Source organism: Periophthalmus magnuspinnatus, chromosome 6, assembly GCF_009829125.3.
Source record: "Periophthalmus magnuspinnatus isolate fPerMag1 chromosome 6, fPerMag1.2.pri, whole genome shotgun sequence".
NCBI lineage: Eukaryota > Metazoa > Chordata > Actinopteri > Gobiiformes > Gobiidae > Periophthalmus > Periophthalmus magnuspinnatus.
In genome coordinates this window covers 28,006,890-28,034,406 of record NC_047131.1, presented here as the reverse complement: position 1 = coordinate 28,034,406, position 27,517 = coordinate 28,006,890, and the positions used below count along the sequence as shown (strand labels likewise).

The 27,517-nt window shown below is 42.6% G+C and overlaps 1 protein-coding gene across 1 annotated transcript in view; it reads left to right on the top strand.

The window, feature by feature from the left end:
* The window catches only part of ldlrad3 (low density lipoprotein receptor class A domain containing 3), a 144,191-nt gene that overhangs the window by 37,799 nt on the left and 78,875 nt on the right, over positions 1-27,517 (top strand). The window contains exon 2 of the mRNA XM_033968524.2: positions 7,145-7,291. Within this exon, the coding sequence (XP_033824415.1) occupies positions 7,145-7,291 (147 nt within the window). The remainder of the gene's footprint in view (positions 1-7,144; positions 7,292-27,517) is intronic.

The window sequence follows — 27,517 nt, the reverse complement described above, 5'->3', positions numbered from 1 at the left end:
GTGATGCTGCTTACAGTAAGAATGCATCTTTTTCAGAGCGATTTGGTTTCACATCTGTTATCTACTGGTAAAAAAATCGAATAAGCTTACAAATGGTAGCTTTAATGTCTTATTCCCCATTTTGCGTATATGTAAGCATGTTCTTTCTTTTCTTCCTTCCTTCCTTTTTTTTTACACTGGTTAGGCCTGTATATCTCATAAAAATTACTTTGGTGGTATCAAATTCTCAAAGGTGCTGTGCTGGGATGCATGAAGTGTGCCCATAGCTAAAGAAAATTAGAACTGCACCATCCATTGGCACACCTTTTGTAAAAAAAAAAACAAAAAAACAAAAAAAATGCAAAAAAAAACCCAAATTCATTACAACGCGATTGTGGAGTAGCACCTTAAATATATCAGTATATTGTAAGACTCTGAGAGAACATTGGCTGATTATGCCCTGGGAAAGTATTGTACACCACATGTTAAATTAAATTCCTTGGTATTATTCAAAACCACTGGGAAATTAGGCTTGTGATTAAAAAAAAATTCTAATTAAGGTAGGGGAAGCACATTCTATATTCATACCGTAACAGCTTAAAAATGTGTATAGTAAAAGTAAGTCTAAATCTTGCATGGTAATAGCGTAATTAAAATGAATGGCTTCTGGCAAATTAAGGTGATTTAATTAACATTATTGCATTACTTTTCATTTGGCATTTATGTTAAAGTCTTCAAATAGTACTTGGTAGTAGAGTTAGGTGAGATATATATATATATATATATATATATATATAGCGAGAGAGAGACAACTAGGCTAACACTGTAGTTTAGCTTTAAAGCACCATAAAAGACACTAAAGGGTCTGGACTGGACTCCCCTGACTGTATGATCACATTATAGCAGAGAAACTGAGGTGCAGGCACATGTCTTGGTGCGTGGATAAACAAAGTGTTTGTGCGAAGGAAAACATTCCACTTCTCTGCGTTTTAATATATTTTTTCAAAAGTGAGTTTGTATCCATGATGCACGGGTTCATAAAGTCAGAACACATTGCAACATACATTGTTTCAATTTGTATTGTGTACGTATGTATGTACGGCGACCTTGAGAGCCTTGAAAGGCGCCTAACAAATAAAATGTATTATTATTATTAGAATCTGTCGACATCCCGTTCAGCCCCATGTGGTCCAGAACGCTCCATATGTCCTGAGTCCAGCTCCACACGGCCCATATCATACGTCCTGCACATACCTCAAGTTCACGTGTTATAGTTATATTCTTTTTTGTTTTAGTCAATGCTGTTTGTGTCCCAACAGTTATTGTGACAGACAGGACACTGCTGGTGTGATGATGAGTTCAGCCATGCTGCATAACTTTTCTGCACCAGCAGTTATATGTTTTCAGCTTTTGTGGACTAGTTATTTATTCAAATTAAAAGAAAACTATTTAACAGCACAATAGAGGTTTAACATTGGTCAAATGGCTGAGAATATATTTAATGGAGTTATTTATTGACGGCAGTGTTGAATATAAAACTTTGCAGATTCCAGATGGGATTTTTTTTTTACAGATGATATTGAAGGTGACACTATCACACTTTTTCAGTACCGCGGCCAACTCTATTTGGCAGCACTATGTCAAGTCGCGAAAGCTGTTGCACTAGCACTACTTCAATTATTGTCACCCTATCTAATTTTAACTTTGATTTGTTTATTGTGACCCCTATTCTCTGCATTGGCAAAGCCTTCTGCTCCGTCTAAAAGTTCACACTTCACTGTGATTGGTTAAATTACTGATGTCAGTCATTCAGGGCATGACTAGTAGGTGATGCGGGTGGTTAAAGTGTCTCTATTTGAGCACAGAATGACCAAAATTGCATATTGTCTCAGCCCAGCCCAATTCTGCCTGATAGTCAAATGATTTCTCCTTATTGTCTTTCACACGTTGATTTTCTTTGGTATTACAGCTTCATTCCAACAAACATTTTCTGTCTGTTAATTTAATCCCAATTTCAACCCTGCATACTTCAACAGCTACAGTGGACACAAGGTAAAGACCACAGATTGCATTGGACCAGAGACACAAGGATGCTGTTGTCAATATTTACCCGCAGTAATTGCCCCTCTCTCTCTTCCCAGTGAGCCATGCAGGTATCCAGAGTTATCCTGGCTTATGTCCTGTATCCCCTTTTCCTCTAGCACAGCTGTGTTGTTACACATGTACATTCTGTCCTCTATGTCCGTACCAGCGAAAGCAAGTGAATGGAAGTGCATGGGTACCGTTGTGTCCATTAAAATACTCAGAGGTCACCTTGGGAGTGGCGCGATACCCAACAAGCACTGCGCCAGAGTTATTATTGAGTTAACAAGCTCGCAGTGCTTCCAGTAATAAGCGGCGGACCTGCATTCACTATGGTAACGAGGTGGGCTTGTTTGTCAGATAGCCTCCACAGTGCAGTTAGAAAGCTCCATTACCTAAGTCACGCTCACGGACTTGTTGAGAGAAGAGATTTGCAGTTGGCAATGTCAGAAACTCACGGGACAAGACGAGTCCTCGGTCAGCCGTTTTTGCATAGCTTCATTGGCTGTCTGTCAAGTGCGCACACACAAAACCAGTAATCTCCGTGCTCAAAGCAACTGTCCAATTAACCTGATGCCTCAACAAGCTTCTTAAAGTCTTTTCAAAAGGAGCTCTCCACCAAAGAAAGGTCTACGAAAAGGGTTTGGCCTCCATCAGTGATTGTAAAGACAGTTTCGGTTAGGAGCTATTCTTAAAGTAGTAAATCAATAAATAGTAGACGCAATGAGGTTTGCTATGTTCCCAAGTGCAATCAAGGAGTTTATTTTCTTACAGCAGTAGAGAACAAGCAAAGAGACATGTTAGCGGCTTTGGAAGAACAGAAAATTGCAGCTGTGTTTTATGAATCTGTGTTACAAATTACAACCAAATAACAGTCACCATATTTTGGACACATTTTCACACAATGTGCTAGCATGCTACTTGTTAATAACTGTGGAAAGTTCAATTGTTCTACTTTATTTCTTTTGTATGGCTCATAAATTAGTTTTATTGTTGTGCCTCAAATGTTCTGCCATAATTACTGCTGAAATATTTCACAATATGTCATCTAATAAACAGTCATGGAATTCTTTTATCTCAATATGATTTTGTTCTAAATGAATGGACGGCACACAGGTTGACACGTGTCTGACTTTTTGGCATAGAGCAGCTGTGGATTCAGAGTTTTACTGAGTGTGACTGAAGTGAATAACTGATTAAACTACGTCTTTTGCTATGGATCAGACCCGGATGACTGAGGGTTTAAGTCAATACTTTGTGGGACTGGTCAACTATGGAATTAGGAATTAATAGAGTTCTTTGGATCTTATGGAAAAAAACAAACTACATACAGATAAGTTCTAGTAAACAGCATCTTAAGGGCAGATGAAACTGTCCAGTCCTTTCCAAATCTGAAGCTAACTCACTCACATTCTCTGCTGTTGTTGTTCATGTAAACCCTCAGAAACCTAATAAAACAATTTTTTTATGTGGTTTTCTAAGACGCCATCGACCGAATATAACTGACTATTGGCTAAAAGTGTACAGCCGTATTGATACGTTGCAGCTGGTGTCATCAATATTTTCTCAGGGTGTGTTGCTAACTGTAGGTGCTGCTCTGTGTGAGGCTTTGTTAAACTTTAATCTGAGCTTTATTTGAACACATTCTGATCTTAGCTGGAACTACAATAGGTGAGATGATTTGTGCTGTTAAACAAGTCTACCATTAGCCAACAGCTTTTCAGTTCACCTTTTTTGTTGAAAATCAAACCATGAACACGTGCAGTGATCACAGGCTCCTGAAAATGTGTTGTTTAAATAATTGCTGATTAAAAAAAATATAAAAAATTGGCAGTACAGTGGTTCCTTGTTAATCGCGGGGGTTAGGTTCTAAAAATAACCCGCAATAGGTGAAATCCGCAAAGTATCAACTTTATTTTTTACAGTTATTCTCTATGTTTTTTGCTGTAAAACCCCTCACCACACACTTTATACACTTTTCTCACACAGGCATTAACATTTTCTCACATTTCTCTCTCGTTTAAACTCTCTCAAAGTTCAAACCTTCGTAGGCGTCTTTGTCGGTGCAGAACGTTTCATCGACATTGTGGGTTTTGTCGTGGAGAAAACAAATTGCAAACGTACAGCACTTCAGAGTCACACTGAGATCCAACATTTATGTAAATTTGTCTGAACACATTCTGTACTGTACAGGAGACACGGCACGGAGGAGACTGATGGACAATGGTCTACAGTCCAACAGCCAATCAGGACGCAGAACACAATGCACGCTCATATGATGTAAAAAAACATGAAAAATTACACCAAAAATTCCACGAAACAGTGAGACCGGAAAAGGTGAACCGCGTTATAGTGAGGGACAACTGTATTTGCTAATGTGTGCATTGTGTCACCATATAAACTGCTGAACATTCTGCCATAGACATACACGCAGAACAGTGTGATGCCACTGCAAAGTATCAACATTTTATGCAAAGTTTGTATGCCAAAAAACGAATAAGTCTGCAATCCACGGCGGGGTTTAGAGTAAATATAGAATAGTGAAATAATTCTGCCTCCCATTCTGTTTGCCCTCGTGTGAATGTGGTGTTTGAGAGGTTTCTTTGTCAGAGTGAACAAACACGACGAGGAAGGGCAGAGCCATGGGAGGAGAGTGAGCACGGCTTAAGTCTGTGTGCTCCTCAAACATCAAATGCTGTTGTATATCAGAAGGCTTCACCCATGAAATATCCATTGAGGTCAAAGGTGACTACTGTTTTTTGTTGTTGTTGTTTTGAACTGTTAGCCCTGGCCCTCCCACCAGCGATAAAAAATATTCTTTGCTGTGTTTTCTCCATAAATTACTAGAAGCGTTGTATATTGCAAGAGACAAAAGACGCTTGCATCAGCCCCGCGGAGAATAAGAGGGCCGCGACGTCTTACTAAAGAGAACTTCAACAAGGTGTATTCACCCGGCGGTGGGGCAAGACCTGTGTGATGTAAGAAAATATGATGTCTGAGTCAGGTGCTCTGCTCTGGTGCATGGCAAAAACCTGCTCAGAACAGTTAAGAGTGTAATTACTTTGCTGTGATGGAAAAATAGCATGAGAGAAGAGAGGCTTTGTGAAGATAATCCATTGCTGAGAAATATTTGTGATTCTATTTTGTTTTTTTCCGGTTACAATGACATTGAACAAAGGAAACGCACACATAACTACTTTACTAGTTCAACATAAGAGTAAAATACACTTCCTGGCCAAAAAATAAGGTCACCACCTGGATTTAACTAAGCAAATAGGTTGGTGTTGCTGCAGTTGGTCAGGTCGAGGTTCAGCAACAGTCTGTGCTCAAAGAATGAGGTCAGCTGACACCTGAATATACTGAATGACCAGGTTATTCCATCAATGGATTTTTTCTTCCCTGATGGCACGGGCATATTCCAAGACGACAATGCCAGGATTCATCGGGCTCAAATTGTGACAGAGCGGTTCAGGAGCATGAGACATCATTTTCACACATGGATTGTCCACCACAGAGTCCAGACCTTAACCCCATTGAGAATCTTTGGGATGTGCTGGAGAAGCTTTGTGCAGCGTCAGACTCGACCATCATCAATGCAACATCTTGGTGGAAAATGAATGCAACACTGGATGGAAATAAATCTTGTGACGTTGCAGAAGCGAAATCAAAACAATGCCACAGTGAATGTGTGACGTAATCAAAGCTAAAGGTCCAATGAAATATTAGAGTGTGTGACCTTTTTTTTTTTGGCAAGGCAGTGTATAAAGTGTCGTTGCCTGTATTTGATGCTATTTATGGGCAATAGTGGCTCAGTTTAAACCAGTGCATACTCGCTGCTTTTGGACCATCACCGACCTGTGGGAGTGTGACTGAGAGACGTGCAACTCCGAGCTTTAGAACTCTAGATCATCAGAATGCGTTGACTCCTATTGATGATATCGTAATGCTCTGATATTTTGTGTTTAGTTTAGTTCAGAGTTGACACCTTTTTTGTTGTTGTTGTTAATGAAAGTGCTTTTATAGTATGTGACTATTAGTAGTTGATATCACGGTTCAACTCGTCAGTCCCTGGTCTGTTTCGGAGACTCTACTACTGTTGATGATTCGGTCTGTTATTTTGGCAGCTCCCACAGCCCCTCAGACTCCATTGCCCTATAGCAGCAGGTGCACTCTTTACCTTGAGTGGCTCTCTGACTTCCCTTCTACTAATGGAAAGTGTTCCACCGGCCGCCTTTCCCTTATTACCTTCTATTGTTCTCTTTACGACCAAACTTTGTCACTACACTGTGTCAAACCCCAGCTTATAGACCATGCCTCACATTCCCACCCATCTCACAGGCTCCACAAATATCTGTAAATCTGTACATAAATATATTGTGGTGTTTTTGTTTACGAGTGGCCTATGGAGACGGCACCCTTATCTTGTGCTGTAGTGTGATATCAAAAGACTTAACTTGACTCTAGCGCCCACAGCACTGGTAACACTCAATGACCCTCTTTGCATTTGTATTCATGCCAGAGCGCTGTTTATTTTCCGAGAATGATACAGGCTTCAGCACCTCTGATATTGCTGTATTTAGAGAAACGAGATAGCATTGCTCTGTGAGGATATGCAACCATTTTTATAGCCTGAATTAGCCTGGATTCTAGGAAGCAGAAAAGCGTAAGCAGGTTAGATGCTCATTTAATCTTTTGGGAGGGAAGTTGCAAGTTTAATTTCTGCAGTTGGTTTTACATATTCCTGTTAAATCCTTGAGTATAACAGTTAATCTTCCTTGCCTCCTGTGTCTCAAAAGTGCCATGTGTTTGCTTTGTTTTGTCTTTTTTTTTAATGGTTGGTTGCTGGTTCAGTCTGCTTTTCCTCGTTGTATGAACCTGCTTTTGCAAGACACTTTTCCACCCTCAAAGGCACTTAAAGCACTTCACTGCAAAGTCGAGAGCGGGATTCGAACCGCCAACCTTTTGAATATATACATTTCTCACACCTGATTTCAAGCTTTTCCCCACTTGGATGTCCTAAAATATAAATGATTTTACTGGAGTTGTTTTGTTTCTTAAATGATTTCTTTCCTTCATCCCACAGAGGCCCAGCTGCTCCCGGGGAACAACTTCACCACGGAGTGCAACATTCCCGGGAACTTCATGTGCGGCGATGGCAAGTGTGTCCCGGGTGGCTGGCAATGTGACGGACTTCCCGACTGCTTCGACAAGAGCGACGAGAAAGGCTGTCGTAAGTCTCATCCATCTTATCATATCTTATTTATAACCCTTTACCAGTTAAAACTACGTTCATTTTCTGCCCCCATAATTTAAAACAATATGAACAATAAAGTGGCACTAAAAATGTAATGTTTTGCTTGCCTGGCAAATCTAGAACGATGTCTCTCAATATTTTTTATAAATATATATTGATATCAGTCTGGTCCACACGCCTCCTTTGCCTCTCAAACTCCGTCAAACGTGTTCGTGCAATCAGATTTGTTTATTTCACTGACACATGATAAACAAAGGAGCTCATTGGTCACCTGTGATTTACAAATAAAACTGAATTTATCTCACCTCAGATTAACAGAGTTCAGTAGTATGTTCATTGATTCTGCAGAATTTCGCAATGTTTTTCAGACGCATGTGATATTTTTTTTCCTTTAATTTTTTCCAATATAAACGGACCATGCTTGTCCCCGATTGGCTAATCCACCTGTCAATCACACCCCTTTGAAAACGGGGAGATTCACTGGGGACTAGACTCTCATCTTCATAAAGTATTGAAGAAGTGTGTTTTGCTTGTTGTCATAAATATATAGAAGATGCTTAAATTAACCTTTAATCAGTATTTTTTTTTGTAGTAGAAGCAACAAGTGACATAGTTACTCCGAAAAATCATACTAAGTAAAATTTTAAAGTATGATTTTATGGTGCTTTTCACAGATAAAAATGTATTACATGTATAAGTTGCAATAGAAATAGATAAAATAAAATAAATTATAACTCAGTCAACTAAAAACCTCCATCCATCCATCCATTTTCTTCCGCTTATCCGGGGCCGGGTCGCGGGGGCAGCAGTCTAAGCAGGGACTCCCAGACTTCCCTCACCCCGGACACGTCCTCCAGCTCCTCCGGTGGGACCCCAAGGCGTTCCCAGGCCAGCCGAGAGACATAGTCCCTCCAGCGTGTCCTGGGTCTTCCCCGGGGCCTCCTCCCGGTGGGACATGCCCAGAACACCTCCCTAGGGAGGCGTCCAGGAGGCATCCTGAGCAGATGCCCGAGCCACCTCAGCTGGTTCCTCTCAACGTGTAGGAGCAGCGGCTCTACTCCGAGCTCCTCCCGTGTGACCGAGCTCCTCACCCTATCCCTAAGGGTGCGCCCGGCCACTCTGCGGAGGAAGCCCATTTCAGCCGCTTGTATCCGCGATCTTGTCCTTTCGGTCATTACCCAAAGCTCATGACCATAGGTGAGGGTAGGAACGTAGATTGACCGGTAAATCGAGAGCTTCGCCTTCCGGCTCAGCTCCTTCTTTACCACAACGGACCGATACAGCGACCGCATCACTGCAGACGCTGCACCGATCCGCCTGTCAATCTCACGCTCCATCCTTCCCTCACTCGTGAACAAGACCCCGAGATACTTGAACTCCTCCACTTGGGGCAGAGACTCACCACCCACCCGGAGAGAGCAAACCACCTTTTTCCGGTCGAGAACCATGGCCTCGGATTTGGAGGAGCTGATTCTCATCCCAGCCGCTTCACACTCGGCTGCAAACCGCCCCAGTGCCTGCTGCAGGTCCTGGCTCGAAGAAGCCATCAGGACAACATCATCTGCAAACAGCAGAGATGAAATCCTGTGGTTCCCAAACCAGGCCCCCTCCGGCCCCTGGCTGCGCCTAGAAATTCTGTCCATAAATATAATGAACAGAACCGGTGACAAAGGGCAGCCCTGGCGGAGTCCAACATGCACTGGGAACAGGTCTGACTTACTGCCGGCAATGCGAACACAGCTCCTGCTCCGGTCATACAGGGACCGGACAGCCCTTAGCAAAGAGCCCCGGACCCCATACTCCCAGAGCACCCCCCAAAGGACACCTCGAGGGACACGGTCGAATGCCTTCTCCAGATCCACAAAACACATGTGGACTGGTTGGGCATACTCCCATGAGCCCTCGAGGACCCGATGGAGAGTATAGAGCTGGTCCAGTGTTCCACGACCAGGACGAAAACCACACTGCTCCTCCTGAATCCGAGGTTCGACTATCGGTCGGATTCTCCTCTCCAGCACCCTGGAATAGACCTTACCGGGAAGGCTGAGGAGTGTGATTCCCCTGTAATTGGAACACACCCTCCGGTCCCCCTTCTTATACAGAGGGACCACCACCCCGGTCTGCCATTCCACAGGTACTGTCCCCGACCGCCACGCGATGTTGCAGAGACGTGTCAGCCAAGACAGTCCCACAACATCCAGAGACTTGAGGTACTCAGGACGGATCTCATCCACCCCCGGAGCCTTGCCACCGAGGAGCTTGCCAACCACCTCAGTGACTTCAGCCAGGGTGATGGACGAGTCCGCCCCTGGGTCCCCAGTTTCTGCTTACTCCTCGGAAGACGTGACAGTGGGATTGAGGAGATCCTCAAAGTATTCCTTCCACTGCCCGACAACATCCCCAGTCGAGGTCAGCAGCTCTCCACCCGCACTGTAAACAGTGTTGGTGAAGCACTGCTTTCCCCTCCTGAGGCGTCGGACGGTTTGCCAGAATCTCTTTGAGGCCGTCCGATAGTCCTCCTCCATGGCCTCCCCGAACTCCTCCCAACCCCGAGTTTTTGCCTCTGCGACTGCCCGAGCCGCGGCACGCTTGGCCCGCCGGTACTCATCAGCTGCCTCAGGAGTCCCACGAGCCAACAAGGCTCGATAGGACTCCTTCTTCAGCTTGACGGCATCCCTTACTTCCGGTGTCCACCACCGGGTTCGGGGATTGCCGCCGCGACAAGCACCACAGACCTTACGACCACAGCTACGAGCAGCCGCATCAACAATAGAGGTGGAGAACATGGCCCACTCGGAGTCCATGTCTCCAACCTCCCCCGGGATCAGGGAGAAGCTCTCCCGGAGGTGGGAGTTGAAGACCCCCCTGACAGAGGGCTCCGCCAGACGTTCCCAGCAGACCCTCACAATACGCTTGGGCCTGCCAGGTCTGTCCGGCTTCCTCCTCCGCCAGCGGATCCAACTCACCACCAGGTGGTGATCAGTTGACAGCTCAGCCCCTCTCTTCACCCGAGTGTCCAAGACACGCGGTCGGAGGTCAGATGACACGACAACAAAGTCGATCATCGACCTCCGACCTAGAGTGTCCTGGTGCCATGTGCACCGATGGACACCCTTGTGCTCGAACATGGTGTTTGTTATGGACAAGCTGTGACTAGCACAGAAGTCCAATAACAAAACACCGCTCGGGTTCAGATCGGGGAGGCCGTTCCTCCCAATCACGCCCCTCCAAGTGTCACTGTCGTTACCCACATGGGCGTTGAAGTCCCCCAGGAGAACAACGGAGTCCCCGGTTGGTGCACTGTCTAGTACCCCTCCCAGGGACTCCAAGAAGGCCGGGTACTCTGCACTGCTGTTTGGCCCGTAGGCCGACACAACAGTGAGAGACCTGTCCCCGACCCGAAGGCGCAGGGACGCGACCCTCTCGTTCACCGGAGTGAACCCCAACACGCAGCGGCTGAGCTGTGGGGCAATGAGCAAGCCCACACCAGCTCGCCGCCGCTCCCCGCGGGCAACGCCAGAGAAATGGAGAGTCCAACCCCTCTCAAGAAGTTGGGTTCCAGAGCCCAAGCTGTGCGTGGAGGTGAGGCCGACTATATCTAGCCGGTAACGCTCAACCTCCCGCACAAGCTCAGGCTCCTTCCCCCCCAGCGAGGTGACATTCCATGTCCCCAGAGCTAGTCTCCATGTCCGGAGATCCGGTCGTCGAGGTCCCCGCCTTCGACTGCTGCCCGGATCTCTCCGCACCCGCCCCTCATGGCTCCTCCCGCAGGTGGTGGGTCCACGGGAGGACGGCCCCACGTCGTTTCTTCGGGCTGGGCCCGACCGGGCCCCGTGGGGAAAGGCCCGGCCACCAGGCGCTCGCTGCCGAGCACCCACCCCAGGCCTGGCTCCAGGGTGGGGCCCCGGTAACGCCAGTCCGGGCGACGTAACCGGCCTTGATCTTTGACTTTCCATGCTGGGCTTCTGAACCGCTCTTAGTCAGACCCGTCTCCCAGGACCTGTTTGCCATGGGTGACCCTACCAGGGGCATGAAGCCCCCGACAACATAGCTCCCAGGATCATTCGGGTGCTCAAACCCCTCCACCACGTTAAGGTGGCAGTTCGGGGAGGAACTAAAAACCTTTCTAAAAAAATAAAGATTGCCTGTGCCACCATAATCTCAGTATAAACCTGCAGAAAACACTGTAAAATCCCAAAAATCTCTTCCCCACTGAACTCTGCTGCTAATTTCCCAGACCCTGGACAGACTTTAACACCAGGGTCGAGTGTAATTCTATCAAAGGAAGCGTCCGATTACTTGTGGGCATAGCAAGCGCATGCATAATTTTACTGTAGAGCCAGAGTAATAGTGGAGTCCTGATCCAAGGGTTAAGAGACTTTGATCTTTCCGGACTTCTGCTCCTCCCTCTCCCCAGCCACTTCCACCATCTCATTTCGACACATAGACGCCGTTGCTAATGCAGATAGGCTTGGTGCGTCTGAATGAAAATATCAAATGCTGAGAAATCGCTCTGACATTTGTATCCTTCTTTCTTTCTTGTCTGATGATCTTTGAGGTTGGGTTGCTAAATTGCTTCATAGAGGCTTGTTTTCAATTATAACCACATTGCCCAAGGATTCAAAAGGATTCAATTTTTTCCAAACCTCTCGGCCATTTTCTTTCTTCTCTGCTCATTTTAGCAAGGAAAAACAATTTGACAAATACTTCAGTGATAGAATGCAAACACATCTAAGCCTGGTCAATAGACTGAGACAAATTGTTTGTAGATAGGAGCAGCATTAAAATTTATAGAAATCCAGTTCCACGTATTAAGTAGAACCGTATGTGGCTGTAGTCAGGTTTAATAACACTTTTACTTTTACTTATGTCAAAATGTTTTATCCTAAATACTCTGTTCTCCAAACTTTGACCTTTGACACTGCGGAAATGGACATAATCAATAAAACAAATAAAACTGACTGTTGAAATCATCTCGCAAAAGCAGCAGTTATAAGTCTAAATCTTGTGAAATGATTTTGCAGTCACATTGCATTTGCCATTTTAGATTATCTGATGCAATTTTACCAACTCGAAGTAACCAGAATGAATCATAATAACCTTAGATGTACAGGACACTGCCTGATAAGAAAATGCAACTATTAATCATGGTAGTTTTATACGATACTTAAACGAGCACATGGTTCGATTAATTTATGGAGGGGCATGTTCTCAGCGACTCAGAGTTCGTGTGTGCTCCTGCATTTGTACTTCAGGATTCCTCCACATGCATGTACGGGTGACCTTGTGCTACAAATAGCCTATTTTTACATTTGCTGGGGTTGGCTTTTATCACCAGCAAATGCCTACAGGAAAGAGCAAAATGAGATGTAAATGGTTCTAGGGCTTTTAAACCACATCGATATAGCATTGTGTTACTGTCCCCGAGAAGAGGTGATGAAAGACATTTTTGGCAAAACACTTAACCCACCTTTCTTGAATATTGAGGAGACCGTTTGTACAGATTAGCCACCATATCTCTACCAGCCAGTCCCAAATACAATGCAAATCCCAAGAAAGCGCTGCAAACATAATCTACAAGTATCTAGGAACTTTTCATTTCAAGTAAACACAAATTTACCCATTATATTCTGAATTCTGAACTGTTGTAATAGATTAGCTGTTGCATAAACTGTTAATTCCTATTTTAATACATACATTGCACTAGCCTATATGACATCCGTTCAGTTATAACTCAAAATAAATACTCAAACAAATGAACCAGAGCAACACAGCTGATCCTGTTGTGGAATTGGATGTACTTTAGTTTCACTTTTGTCTAGCTTTTTCATAACTTTTCACTTTTATTACACTGTTACCTGGGCAGAGGAGGAGGATTACGGTGAACTTTGCACGGACTAGTTTGGATACGTCTTTACGCACACATGCTCCACACTGGATAATCCACATTCATTTGGGAATTACACTTTCACCGGGACTGAGAGGAGGAGGACTTTGGCAGAGTTTGCTTCATATTATCTGTCTGGATTCAACTTTACGCGGACACTGCAGACTGTGACTGGATATGGATTTATCATTACTTCACTACACTTCACTTCAAGACTTTGAGACACTGTAAAGGCCCCGCACTGGAGACTTGATGTGCTTTCGGGCAGATATAAGATGCAATGCTGGACAGTTTCTTCAGCTCTTCTGTCGTACTGTTCAGATGATACACTGTGCTGAGTTTCTTGACATGTAGGGCTAGGTTAAAACGTGAGTGTTGTATGTGCCATATGTTTGTGCAAGCCGCAGTCATGATTCGTTTTGTGAGGACCTGTGCTGCTGTTCCGAGGTTACTTCACTAGGTTGCTAACTTGGAAAAAGCTGAAACCATCAAGAGATGAACACACCAAAATGTAGATGTCTGTGTAATCCCTCAGTCGTCCAGGTCTGATCCATAGCAAAAGACGAAGCTAAATCTGTCAACTGGACAAATCGTTGTAGGAGTGAAGACATTTTGCTGCTCATCCAAGACACTTCTTTTAAACCTACAAACACTTTTAAGACAAAAACTGGTCCACCCAAAAGGACAAAACCCCGAACCGTAAACAAAGTAATGTGGTCTACTCCATTCAGTGTCGTGAAGAGTGCAGTGAGAGTTACAGTGGAGAAATTAAACAGCTACTCCATAACACCGGCGTGAGAGCTCCTCTGGACCCCAGTCTGCTGTACATCTCCATCTCAAAGACACTAACCACTCTTTTAAAGATAGTGAGGTTCAAATTTTAGCCAGAGAAAAGAAATGGTTTGAGAGAGAGTTAAAGAAGCTATTTTTGTTCAGAAAGACAAGCCCTTCTTAAATAGGAATGGGAGCCTGAGACATAATCTGTCGCCCATTTATAACTCCATCCTCAGATCCAAACAAAGAGAACAATAGCAGGGTCGTTAAAGGTTGAATAGGGTGTTAGCTGTTCATAGTTTCTGTGTAATCAGCTCCTCCCTTCAGACAGATATAAGACAATGTTCACCAGCAATCTGACCAGAACTGAAGAAGCGACTTGGATGAGCAGTGAAACGTCTTCACTCACCCGTTGACAGATTTAACTTCGTCTTTTGCTATACACAAAAATGTAGTGTTTTAAAATTAAAATATCCTGGCTCAGATATGGCTTTACCTCTATGTGTGCCATGTTTGCTCAATCACGCCCTTTCAATATGGTGTTACCGGGAAGAAAAGGGCACATGTTTGTGTTGTGGGGAAGGGATAGTGCAGCGGGGGGAATTGTCAGCAGCCAAACCGAGTACCTCAGTTAAAAAAGAAATAAGATATTCCAAAAGATTTAAATGATCAAATATTAATAGTGATTACGATATTATGGGGGTAGCAAATAAACAGGAACCAGCTCTTATCAAATATTGAGCGATGTCTTTCACTGGAGTAATGCATCATTCAACACCCCATTAGCTGATTCCCAAAAAGAACATTGCCCCAGTATTGCATCATCGCTGCCTACATTAGCGCTAACCAGGCTTTTCATATGTCAGTACAACATGTTTATGTCAGAGTGGCACCTGTGTTTCAAAATGCGATCTATTCCTCAGGCAGCGGTATAGACAATCTTGTGTTTCATGTAAATTGTCAACACGTACTCTGCTGCAAGCGCGTCTTAATAATGCTGTAAAAGAGGGTTAGCCCTGAGTCGATATCACTTCACAGAGCCCCTGCCGACTGTCTGGCTTCATTACGGCCGCCACGGGGACAGACAGACTGGGAACAATGCATTCTGGGAAAAGGGAGGCAGCGCTCTCATTAGCCACTTGTCTGTTGAGTACAAAAACAATGTGTCCCAAATTGTACAGTTGAGTTGTATAATTATAAGTTATTCTATTTACTGCGGTGAAGGTAGGCGTAAATTGGATGGTAATGATGACAGGTTGCTGATTTTGTGAGCTTGGGAAAATAATATCAAATGGTTTGCTTTGTGAAGTTTGAAAGCTTTCCAGTTACCTTATTTATTCATTAGAGGGTGATAGTAGCTCCGTTGGCAGAGTGTCTACTGATTGGAAGGTTGGCTGTTCGAATCCCGACTGTATAAAGACGTGGACTAAGGGAGCGTGACGTCGCCCACAGCGTTTGCCTACAGTCATTTCAATTCAATGTATTTTTGTAAACCCCAAAATCAGCAGCAGTCGCCTCTTCGGGCTGAACATGAGAATTGATTTAACCAGCAGAAAGTTACAAAATCAACACGAGAGACACAGACAAGTAAATGAATCAACAGAAAACAAGCAAATGGAGAAGTGTCCCAGAACATCCCTTGTTCTTAGACCCTCCTTCTCGGCAAGGGAAAACAAAACAAAAAAAAACCCAGTGGGGAAAAAGAGAAACCTCGAGAGGAACCACAGTGAAGGTGACAGACAGGCTGCAGATGTGTCCACGACTAATGTGCATCCATTTGCAGATAGAGTTCAAGTCTGTAGGGCCAGAGTCCAGTCAGCTAAGGGACAGAGTGAGGCCCACCCACGGCAGGACGGGAGTCACTCCAGCCAGGCACCGGGACATCCAGCCAGGCGAGGGAAAGGAGGATCCAGGTCCACAGAACTGGATCAGTCAAATTAAGCTCATCGAGGCTAGCGGTTATAAAAGCGGATTTGGAGAAAAGTTTCATATTTGTAAGAGCCAATCCAGAGCGAGGCTGATGAAGTTAACGCCCCTTCCTGCCCACAAAGCTGGTTTAGCAGAGAGTTGGAGGGTCAATCAAACCTGTTGCTAATGCTAACAGGAGTAATCTCAGGGAAAGAACGTGCCTGATTCGTCTTTTATTAATGTTCATATCTTGAGTTACGGACACAATAGCGAAATAAAAATACTAGGATCATGTAGAGCGGGGTAATACGAACATTTTAAGACCAAAATGATGAGGATCACTGCAGCAGTTACAGAGAGAGAGCGACATTTTTTCAACGTAAAGTGAATTGGAGCCGGAAGCGCGTACATGATCACTTGGCTATGTCCATTTATATATACAGTCTATGCTCCCACAGATGAATGCTGTTCTTGTGTCCTTGGGCAAGACACTTAACCCACCTTGCCCTCATCGAATGTGTGCGTAAATGGGTGAGTGGTTCTGGTTCCTTGACGTAAATTGCTTTGAGTGCCTTGAAGGTAGAAAAGCACTGTATAAAAATGTGACCATTTACCTTTATGTATTCAAATAAACAGAGGGCTGGCGGCGTTGGTCACAGAAACGCTTTTGCGACAATAATATGCATTAATAAACGTGACATGAAATGGAACTGACCAGAATCAATAACATAAACATATTATTGTAAAATTGGAATGATATTTTGATATTCTGCTTTTGCTTTTTGAATCTACACTGTACGTACACACGATCAAATGTCATATAGCTAACAGTTAAGGAGGAAAGTACACAGTATTTAGTTTGTATGTAGTGGGTAAAAGTGGTTTGGATGTCTTGAGAGATGCTAAATAAATCCAATGCATTTTTATTATTCATTATTATTATGTTAACAATCAAGAAGATCTAATTCCTGTCATGATTAATGTTCAGATATAGCACAAAAACGCAAGTGATTTTAGCATTTAACTCTGCAGATAAATGACAATATTCTCAATTTTGCTTATTTCCAAACAACAATTTCTTCTATATTTCAGTATATCTCCCACATATTGATTCCTCAGGTTGTTATAGTAAAAGCAAACTCTTTTCCAGCTGAGGCTATTTTTAACCATGGTCTTTTGGCTATTTTTCCACTCTGCAGAGTCTGTGCTGTGAGAAGTTTGCAAAGTGGATTCTGTGGACAGTGTTGAGCCAGCACAGCTCTGAAATGTATGCAGAGCCTGAGGTAAAGGTCACATGTGTTGATAACTCCTCCATGTTCTTTTAATGGAATTTTTTTTCAGAGTGGGTTTCTGATGGTCCAAACAAAAGATAAGAAATTCACATAAGCTTAGGTGTGTTGTTTTTTTTCTTACCCCGTCTAAATGAGCAATTTGTAATTTGCATACAGTCCAAATTACCCAGGTTTAAACTTACAAACTGTTCTACCTAGCTGGCTTTTAATTTCACTATATCACCTCATTACGTTGCTAGTTTCTTAATACAATATGTTTAAAGGTCTATATTACACAAAATGGACTTTTATGAGATTTATAATGCTGTTACCTCCTCAAAAACATACCTGGAGTTGTTTTGTTTCATTCACACACGTTCAACTAACCTTTAATCATTAGTCCGTCTATATCTCCAAAGCTCAAAACGCTCTGTTCCACCTTGCGATGTCATAACGCGTTAGTTTTCAAGTTAGTGTCTACCTTTTTACCTTTAGTTCAGAAGAGATTTACAATTCCAGGGGTGAAACTATCCAAATGATTCTAGCGAAGGTGTATGGAGTTTAAAAACACAGCAGAACACTCCCTGTATTACCACACGATGACATCACAAGGTGGAATGGAGTGTTTTCGGTTTGAGAGAAGAACGCAACCTACAGTAAATATGCAGGGTTTGCGTTTTAAAACATGTGTGAATGAAACAAAACTCCACAAACAACTCCAGGTCAGTTTTGAATGAGGAAACAAGATTATAACAGATCCGAAAATATGGTAGTATGTGCGCTTTAATATTGTAATTTTGCATATCTCCAAAACAACAGTGTATTGTTGATATACCTCCCGCCTCTACCATTTCATCTGCTTTATTTTGGTTGGGTTTTTTCATTATTCCTCCTTTGTGTCTGAATGTCTCGGTCTCAGATGGCCAGGTCTATTCACCTATTTAACAATGGCAGGCCTCTCTCTCTGCCTCTTCCCCTCAGCACACCGTGTCCCTGTTGTTTTTGTTTGTTTGCGCTCCCCTGCAGCACAAAGTCAACCTGAATTATCTAAACTGTCGTGTAGCAAAAAAACAACCCACGGTTTATGATGCTGGCACCCACCTGAAGTTTTGTCTGTGACCGGTGAGTCGACCTGTTATAACGGTTTGCAGTTACAGTTGGCTCATAGTCGTCCGGTGCAGCTTCCCGTTACACAGTGGAGACTCACGGCTGCTTTATCCAATCTGACGTTTTCATCGACCCAATGTACACTACCAGTCAAAAGCTTGGACGCACCATCTCGTTTAATGTTTTTTTTCTTTATTTTTGCAACTTTCTGCATGTTGTATATATTAGCTGCCTTCTGTATATATCTATTTTGTATAATCCTCAAAGTAGCCACCCTTTACTTTACCGAAAAACATTTAGTCGAGTTGTTTAACCACCAATACAGACTGTTTAGAATCCAGAGGAAATAATGGCTGATAAGATTTGCTGATATTTTTGGGCCAATTTAGATTATTGTCCCCAAATTATGTCATCTAAATACAGTAGTACACAGATCTTTTACCACAAATCTGTAAGAGAGCTGTGTAGTCACGTGTTGTGCTGTTATTATTCATACTGAAATTCTCATATTAAGCTTTGTTTTATTCTTTAGGCAGCAGGTCGGCCAAAGCATAATATTGGTCTGTGCTGTTGATTGATGGCTGAGAATTGATGAGATAAGAAGTGCAAATATCAGCCAAATGATGTATCATATTCCATATATCTTGCTTCATATATTTGATGTCTTCTGTATGTGTCTAAAAGGTAGAAAGTAGTTAAAAAAAACAAAAACAAAAAACAACTTTGAATGAGATGGTGTGTCCCATTTTTTTGACTGGTAGTAGTCGATAGTACTGTATTTTTAAACAACACAAGTCAAAAGCTTGGACACACACATCATCTCATTCAATGTTTTTTCCTTAATGTTTACTACTTTCTACATTTTAGACACATTTCAGTTTGAAATGTTTGGCACAGTAGGAATGGGCAATATTGGCAAAAATGAATATCTTGATAATCATGTGGAGTATCCTGATGACAATATTCAGATATTTTTTTCAATCCAGCAAAAACTTGTTTTTTAGAGTGTTAGTTTAGGTTTAAGGCTGAGGTGAAAGGACAGCAAAATTACCCTCAAATGTGCAGAAATGTAATCTTATTTCCTTGTTTAAAAGATAAACAAAGATAAATTACTTTGTTCCACTTTAGTTTTTTACTGGACACATTTTCAAATGTTGCATCTTCAAAAAAATATTGTTAATTCAATATATTCTCCACCTCTAAATGTATTTAAAGCAATTTAAAAGTGAATACAGTAAGGTATAATAACAAAAATGTATTTTCATTTAAAGTTGCTTTTTTGTTTTAATTATTATTATTATTATTATTACATATATTTTTAGAACATTCACTGTATTACTTGATTGAAGCCTCTGTGTCTGGTCTCTGTATAGTTTTCCATGTACAGGCTTCAGGAGATTGCAGTCGTCGCCCACCTGGACCAGTGTGTCAGGGGTCAGGCTGAGTCTCTATATAAAGTCTGTTCTGCAGCCTCAGCTGAAATGGCCAGGTAATATCTCCACTGTGGTTATTATTGCATTAAAGATAGGCTTTATTGTGTTACTGTCCAGCTGTGAGGGGCCAGACTGCTGTTTATCAAATCATCCCGCGCTATTAGATAACGTTGTTTTCGTCTATGCTCGAGTGAGTGATTGGCAGTCACGAGTCCTCATAAAAAGAGGTCAGAATCAGCAGACACTATTACGCTCAGCTATTTAATGCATTAGCAGAGAGGTGTTTCAGACAAGTCGAGCAGCAGAAGCGGGCCAATATTGGCTTAAGTGGATAATATCTCCTCTTAAACTTTTGAGATGTGAAAATTTACTGAAATACAGACTCCACGTGACTGGTGTCTGGTGCAGTACTATCGAAATGTGCAAAACTAGCATAAATGTTGTTGTTGTTCAATTCCTGGTTATGGAGATTCACTGTTGCAGACATGGGCTATCGTCAAGTCATAATGAGTGATCCTGTTAGTGGCGCTGTGGTCAACGGGGGGCAAAGGGGTCTGTTTTCCCGGGCCCCAAGGTCTAAGGGGCCCACAGTTGGAGCCTCTTCCTATTAATTTATATTAGAAGGGGGCCCCATGTGATGCTTTTTGCCCCGGGCCCCCAAAATGTCTGTAAACGGGCCTCATGGTGGGAATTGGTGGTCAGGGAACACATGGCAAAGCGAGTTTATTTGTACAGCACAATTCGTACACAAAGTATTCGTAGTGCTTTACAGAATAAGAAAGACATTAAAATCACAATACAGACAAACATAACATAAATAATCATAAATTAACATTAAAACAGAAAAATTGCAGAATAAAAACCTTTCACCATTTGAGCCTGGATTTAAACATTGTCAAAGTTGAGGCCTGTCTCACATTTTCAGGAAGACTGTTCCAGGTTTTAGCTGCATAAAACTGAAACGCTGATTCTTCATGTTTAGTCCTGACTCTGGGCACCAGCAGGAGGTCGGTCCCTGAAGTCCTCCTCATGTGAGATGGTTCATGTGGCTCATGTGGGAGATGTTCTTTGGTGCTGGTCCATGGAGAGACTTGTTCACACGGAGCTGCTTTAAAGTCTAATCTCTGAGCCACAGGAGCCAGAGACCTGAGCACAGGACGCATATGTGAAGTACTTCCTGATTCTAGTCAGGACCCGAGCAGCAGTGTTCTGGATGTGCTGCATCTTTCTTAACACTTGTTTGGAGAGACCAGTGAGCAGGACGTTACAGTAGTCAAACCTACAGGAGACAAATGAATGGATAAAACACATAACCTTTTATGCTCAGTTTGTATTGAGGCAGCCATGGCTCTAAAGCAGCTTACCACCACCGAGCATGTCTGAGATGAGGGAATGGACGATGGACAAACTGACTGTATTTATAAGTCTGACTAGTGCAATAAAAACAGGCTTTTTTTGTTGTCATGAGCTTTGCATTTTACTTTCAGAAGCATTATAAGTAGTGTGCATAGTTCTTGTGACTAGTGTTTGTGAACAGAGTGAATGTGGCAGAGGAGAGAAGCAGAGTGAGTGCTGGGCCTTAGAGCCAGGATTAGCCCGTGTGCCCTCTCCAGGGCAGGTCTCGGCTCTGCACTACAGGGAGTGAGGGAGCAGAGCCAAAGTACAGCCACAAAACAAAAACAACGAGGATGTGTTTACTCTGTGATGATGTGGTCTCACGCTACTTCACTTAAAGCAGACCTATTACGCAAAATTGACTTTTTAGAGCTTTTAAGCATGTTATAGTTGTTTCTCTCACCATTTACTCACATGAAGTTGTATTGGGAGTGATTCATGCAAGTTTGAGCAATCTTTAATTGCTTATTTTCAAGACACCATATTGCCAATCAATCCCCTGTTTTCACCGCCATTACACCCACTGCTCTGTACTGACTTCGTTCTCCAATTTTATTTTCTTAATCAATGATACGTGTAGGATTTAACAGTGTTGCGTAGTCATTTTGGTACGAATGAAATAAAATCCGCTGCGTGCTAGTGTGATCTGCAGCTATCCATCACTGCTGACAACTTGTTGAGATGACAGTTACTGCGACATCAGCTCCCACTGTGCACCGCAGTTTTGTTACGGGGAAGTTAGCGGGCTTGCTTCTTTTATTAAGTTGTTTTAGATGAATACAGTTGTCCCTCGCTATATCGCGGTTCAGTTGCAGTCTCACTGTTTCGCTGATTTTTTTAGTGCAATTTCACATGCTTTTTTCCAGTGTATGAACGTGCATTGTGTTCTGCGTCCTGATTTGCTGTTGGACTGTAGACCATTGTCCATCAGTCTCCTCCGTGCCGTGTCTCCTGTACAGTACAGAATGTGTTCAGACAAATTGACATAAATGTTGGATTGCAGTGTGACTCTGAAGTGCTGTATGTTTGCAATTTGTTTTCTCCCCGACAAAACCCACAATGTCGATGAAACGTTCTGCACCGACAAAGACGCCAACGAAGGTTTGAACTTTGAGAGAGTTTAAACAACAGAGAAATGTGAGAAAATGTTAATGCCTGTGTGAGAAAAGTGTACAAAGTGTGTGGTGAGGGGTTTTACAGCAAAAAACATGTATAATAATTGTAAAAAATGAAGCTGATACTTCGTGGATTTCTCCTATTGCGGTTTATTTTTAGAACGTAACCCCCGCGATAAACGAGGGACCACTGTATTGCGATTTAAAAAGTGCAAATGGTAACATAATGATCCACAGGTGTCATAGATTATAGTAATATACTGTAGCAGACACAAGCTCAATAGGTCGTCTTTAAAAAGAACAAATATTTATATCTGACTCCTTAACAGAAGCAAACTCTGAACCAGAAGCCAAGAGCTACACAGTGTATTTAGTAATCACAGGCGACCATGTGATTGTCAGGTGATTTTGTTTTATTTTTTGTTTTCCACAAGGCGCCCGAGAGCCTTGTGTTTACAGTTGTTGCTTGAGAATAGCTCTGGTGGTGGAGGGGTCTTTCTGTAACTCAAAATGCTGTTTGAATTCTCCTCTCCCCTGAGTAAGTGTGTGTTTACCGAGTAAGTCTTAAGAATGGGAGGCACATTTCACAATTTTAAGTCTAGACAGATTTATTCTATTTCATTTGTTGTCGTTGATTTGATTGCGAGGTCCACTTCAACAATGCCTTTCTCAACAGCACCAAACGAGGACTGAAAACCCGGGGAGACTGGCTGGTTGTTGATTTATAAAGCAGGAGACAGCTTCACTTTTTAATAACCATCCACCTTCGCCTGAGCTCTGTGTGTGTCCATGTGAGACGAGTACTGACCGCGCAACACTATCTGCTGCTGCGGCCTGCCTGTACCTGCAGGCCTGTCATGATAATTACTATATTGACCTTTTGGTTATTTTGTGACTATATGATAAGATTTAAGCCGTAAGAGGTTGAATGAATAACTTCTTTGACTCATTACAGATGCAAACTGACTCCTAAAGTGTTTCATTCTGCTGTTTATTTATTGCAGCTCATGGTTTTTTTTAACAATATTGTAGATTTTTTAATTGTTTTTGTGGTTTAAATCTTGAGTTTTTGTGTCAGCGGCATAAACTATTTTCAGTATTATCGTTTATCGTTTAGACCACATGTGTCAAACTCAAGGCCCGGGGGCTAAATGCGGCCCGCCATGTCATTTTATGTGGCCCGCGACAAGGTAAATTTAAATGTATGACTGTCTTAAAATGTCAGTTTATCAGGAGTTACGCAGTTACACAGACATGTTTTTTATATCTTTGCAAATTTGAGACGAACCATTTTGCTGATGCGGCCCTCGGTGAATGAGTTTGAGTTTGACACCCCTGGTTTAGACCTACGTACCTGCTCATTTGGTCTTTGCACAATTTGCAGGTGAAATTGATCAAAACTTGTGCGAAATCATGTTATCTGAGATTAGAAATGTTTATTGGCGTATTCGTGTATTCTTTAGGGTTGTGTTTATTTGTAGATATTAGCAGCGCCGCAGCTAATGATGATTTGAGTCAGCTGTATTTTTATGTTGTTTTTTTTGTCTAATTAGTCTAATGCTCATTTCTATTTCTGTTCCAAAAAGGTTGAAACACGGGGACTCATGGGGACTTAAGGTATCTAGTATAATTGTTGAAAATCAGAAACATCTTATACCTTTTTGACATTTTGATTTAACAATACCACTTTCCTCATTTGTTAAACATCTTTTGACACGTGTTTTAAAGTCCGAGCAGACCAGTCAACAAGTATGCATCAAAATTTTATAGTAGTTAGCTAGTCATGCTTATCCCGGTTGCAGTTCTAGCATATACCGCTTCTAGTCACCTTTACCACGACAGATGCGTAGGTCTATAATTCTTCAGCTTTCATTTCTTTACTTTGCATTTCCATCATATTCTCGTGGCGTAAAACATGGGGGTTAGACATGAGATGGCATGTGCTTGTCAGAACTGTCACTCTTCCTAATGGATGCCCTTGTAATGTGTATAATTAATACTTGAATCATAGCTGCTGCAATATTGATCAGAATCTTAAATGATTCCAGATCTGCCTCTGCTTTTAGTATGTCGCCAGGCGTGCCATTAGTGACACATTATAGGGCTGTATGAATCACGCCTGCGAGATGTTCCAAGATTCTCTCACTTTGTCATGGTGATATTAGGGTCGCTGCCAGTTCAAATATGACAGATTTTGGGGATGGAGGGGTGGGGGGGATAATGCAGTTGGGAATATTGTATGACACATGATAGATATTTTTCAGCACGTTTCACTTTTAGATAAAATGTTGCTATTTTCAAGTTAGAATCATATTTACGTGTGGTAGATCCGTGCTTGAATACCTGTCAGAAATCTTTGAACACTGTTGTTGTATCTTTGGATGAGCACATCACTCACCTGTGTGAATGTGGGAACGCAATGGAGCTGGGTTAGGGAGGCTTTATAGTCATGCCAAGGATTTTAGTTCTGTAAACGGGCCTGGTAAAGGTGGGTTTTGACCATTCAAAAAATATAATATTTTGTTTTGCATTGTTAATTGGGATCCATGCGATCTATCCATTCATCCATCCATTTTCTTCCACTTGTACCAGTCTAAGTGGGGACTCCCAGACTTCCCTCAACCCAGACACGTCCTCCAGCTCCTCTCGCGGGACCCCAAGGCATTTCCAGCCCTGCCGAGAGACATAGTCCTTCCAGCGTGTCCCCGGGGCCTCCTCCTGGTGGGACATGCCCGGAACGCTGGGATCCATGGATATGTTTATTTGAAAGTAGAATAAAATAATCAAAACTCTGAAGCACAAAACTTGTAGACGTCATAGTAAAAGAAAAAAAATCAAATCTGTGAACTGGACAGCTGTCAAAAGTTGTAGGAAAGAAGACGTTTCGCTGCTCATCCAAGCCACTTCTTCAGGTCTGGTCAGATTACTGTTGGACACTGCCTATTTGAAGGAGCTAACCACACTGAAACTAACACACCCTAAAGCGTAGTAGTGTAGTTAGCTCCTCCCTTCAGATACCGAACCGGCTTGGATGAGCAGCGAAACGTCTTCACTCCTACAACCTTTTGCCCAGTTGACATATTTGAGTTTTTCTTTTACTATGGATCATACTTGGACGACTGAGGGACTGCGCAGACATCTTGTTCACTCCATAGCAACAAAAACAGTTTATAAAGCCTAGATTCTTCTAAATCATAACATATCCTTTCAACATATAACACCAAGCTGGACTACACACACACTGGCCTTCTCTCCCAGTCCACCCTCCACCCTCAAAGCACCCATGCCCTTGTTTTTTACACTACGACTCCATTACCTATTGATTTCCTTCTGTCAGGACCACTCAGCAAGGTCGAGGGAACCTTTTGAAGTCATCAGTCGTCTGTACACTTTTTCTCCCTCTCTCCCTCTCTCCTCTGTGGCCTCTCTTCTTGTTCAGCGCACTCTGCCCTTGTTTTCCTCCTTGTTACTCATCTTCCCTACCTTCCAAAGTCCTTGTCTGGCTGCTCTCTGTCCTGTCAATCACGCATGCACATCACGATCCAGCGCTGCCTACAGTGAGTCCACTCTCTGGGGGAAGTGCAAAGGAGGAGAAAAGGGGGTAGAAGTGATGAGAGGGGCAATAGAGTACAGTACATTTACAAGAGGAGTGTGCCTGATGTGAATACGGAAGGTATTAAAAACAAATGGAAGAACAGAAGAAAAAAAACTTGTGGGTTGTTGAGTTATCGAAAAAAAAGATGCTGGTACTGCAGTCCGTATTCTAAGTTTGAACGCTCATTATAAAGTTTACTTGGGCAAGTCGGGTCTCGTTCTGTTCTCTATCAGGAATCTTTCATTTAAAAGTGCATTGTGTAACTTTTCTGTTTAGGCCAGGGGTGTCAAACTCAATTTCACCATGGGCCATATCAGCAAAATGATTCGTCTTAAATTTGCAAAGATATAAATAATATGTGTGTAACTGCGTAACTCCTGATAAACTGACATTTTAAGACAGTCATATATTTAAATTTACCTTGTCGCGGGCCACATAAAATGACATGGCGGGCCGCATTTGGCCCCCGGGCCTTGAGTTTGACACATGTGGTTTAGGCCAAAAAAAAGTCGCCACCTGGATTTAACTAAGCAAATATGTTGAGGTTGCTGCAGTTGTTCAGGTCTAGGTTCAACAGAATGAGGTCAGCTGACACCTGAATATACTGAATGACCAGGTTATTCCATTAATGGATTTTTTCTTCCCTGATGGCACGGGCATATTTCAAGATGACAATGCCAGGATTCATTGGGCTCAAATTGTGACAGAGTGGTGAGACATCATTTTCACACATGGATTGTCCACCACAGAGTCCAGACCTTAACCCCAATGAGAATCTTTGGGATGTGCTGAAGAAGCTTTGTGCAGCGTCAGACTCGACCAGCATCAATGCAACATCTTGGTGAAAATTAATGCAACACTGGATGGAAATAAATCTTGTGCAAAAGCGAAATCGAAACAATGCCACAGCAAATGTGTGACGTAATCAAAGCTAAAGGCGGCACAACCAAATATTAGAGTGTGTGACCTTTTTTTTTATTTTTTTGGTGGTCACTTTTTTTTTGGCCAGGCAGTGTTTTATTGCATTGCTTAGAATTTTGCACAGTATGACATTGAACTTATGTATCTTTTTTCTTTTAGAAGATTTTTAAACCTACCCAAGCAATTTCTTATGGATTTCATTCTGGTTTGGATCCCAACATTGCATTATAGTTACTCAAAAGTTAATCAAGTAGATCAAAAAAAGGAAAATGTCAGAGGAATAAAGGAAATAGGATGGTTGACTGGAAAGATGAGCTCAGTGTGAGGACTTTTATTATCTTGCTTTATGACTATGGCCATTGTGCCTTTGGGAAAGACATTTGGCCCACCTTGTGTGAATTAAAATTTGCTGGTGATAAAAAGATTGCTATTCATGCTATTTATACGTGCCAATGGTCGTTTAAATGTCTGCCCACACATCACATTCGATTGACAGTCCAATGAGGTTCGTCTTGTCTTCCATTCATTTATTTTAATAGATTCTTTCTTTAGACCAAGGTTGACAGTTTTAGCGGTCTTCCTCAAAGTCCTGCCTCCACCGGTAAGAAGACGGTGCCAAAACCTGTTTATATCAGCTGACTGGACACGTTACAGCAACATCACGTGACCACTTTGAGGAAGAACTATTAGGTATGCCCCATGCAAAATAATATAACCCAAATGGCGATGGCGGCTCCTACGGCAACTTCCTGAAATAAATAGCCCTATTATCTTTTTATATATATATTTTTTCAGT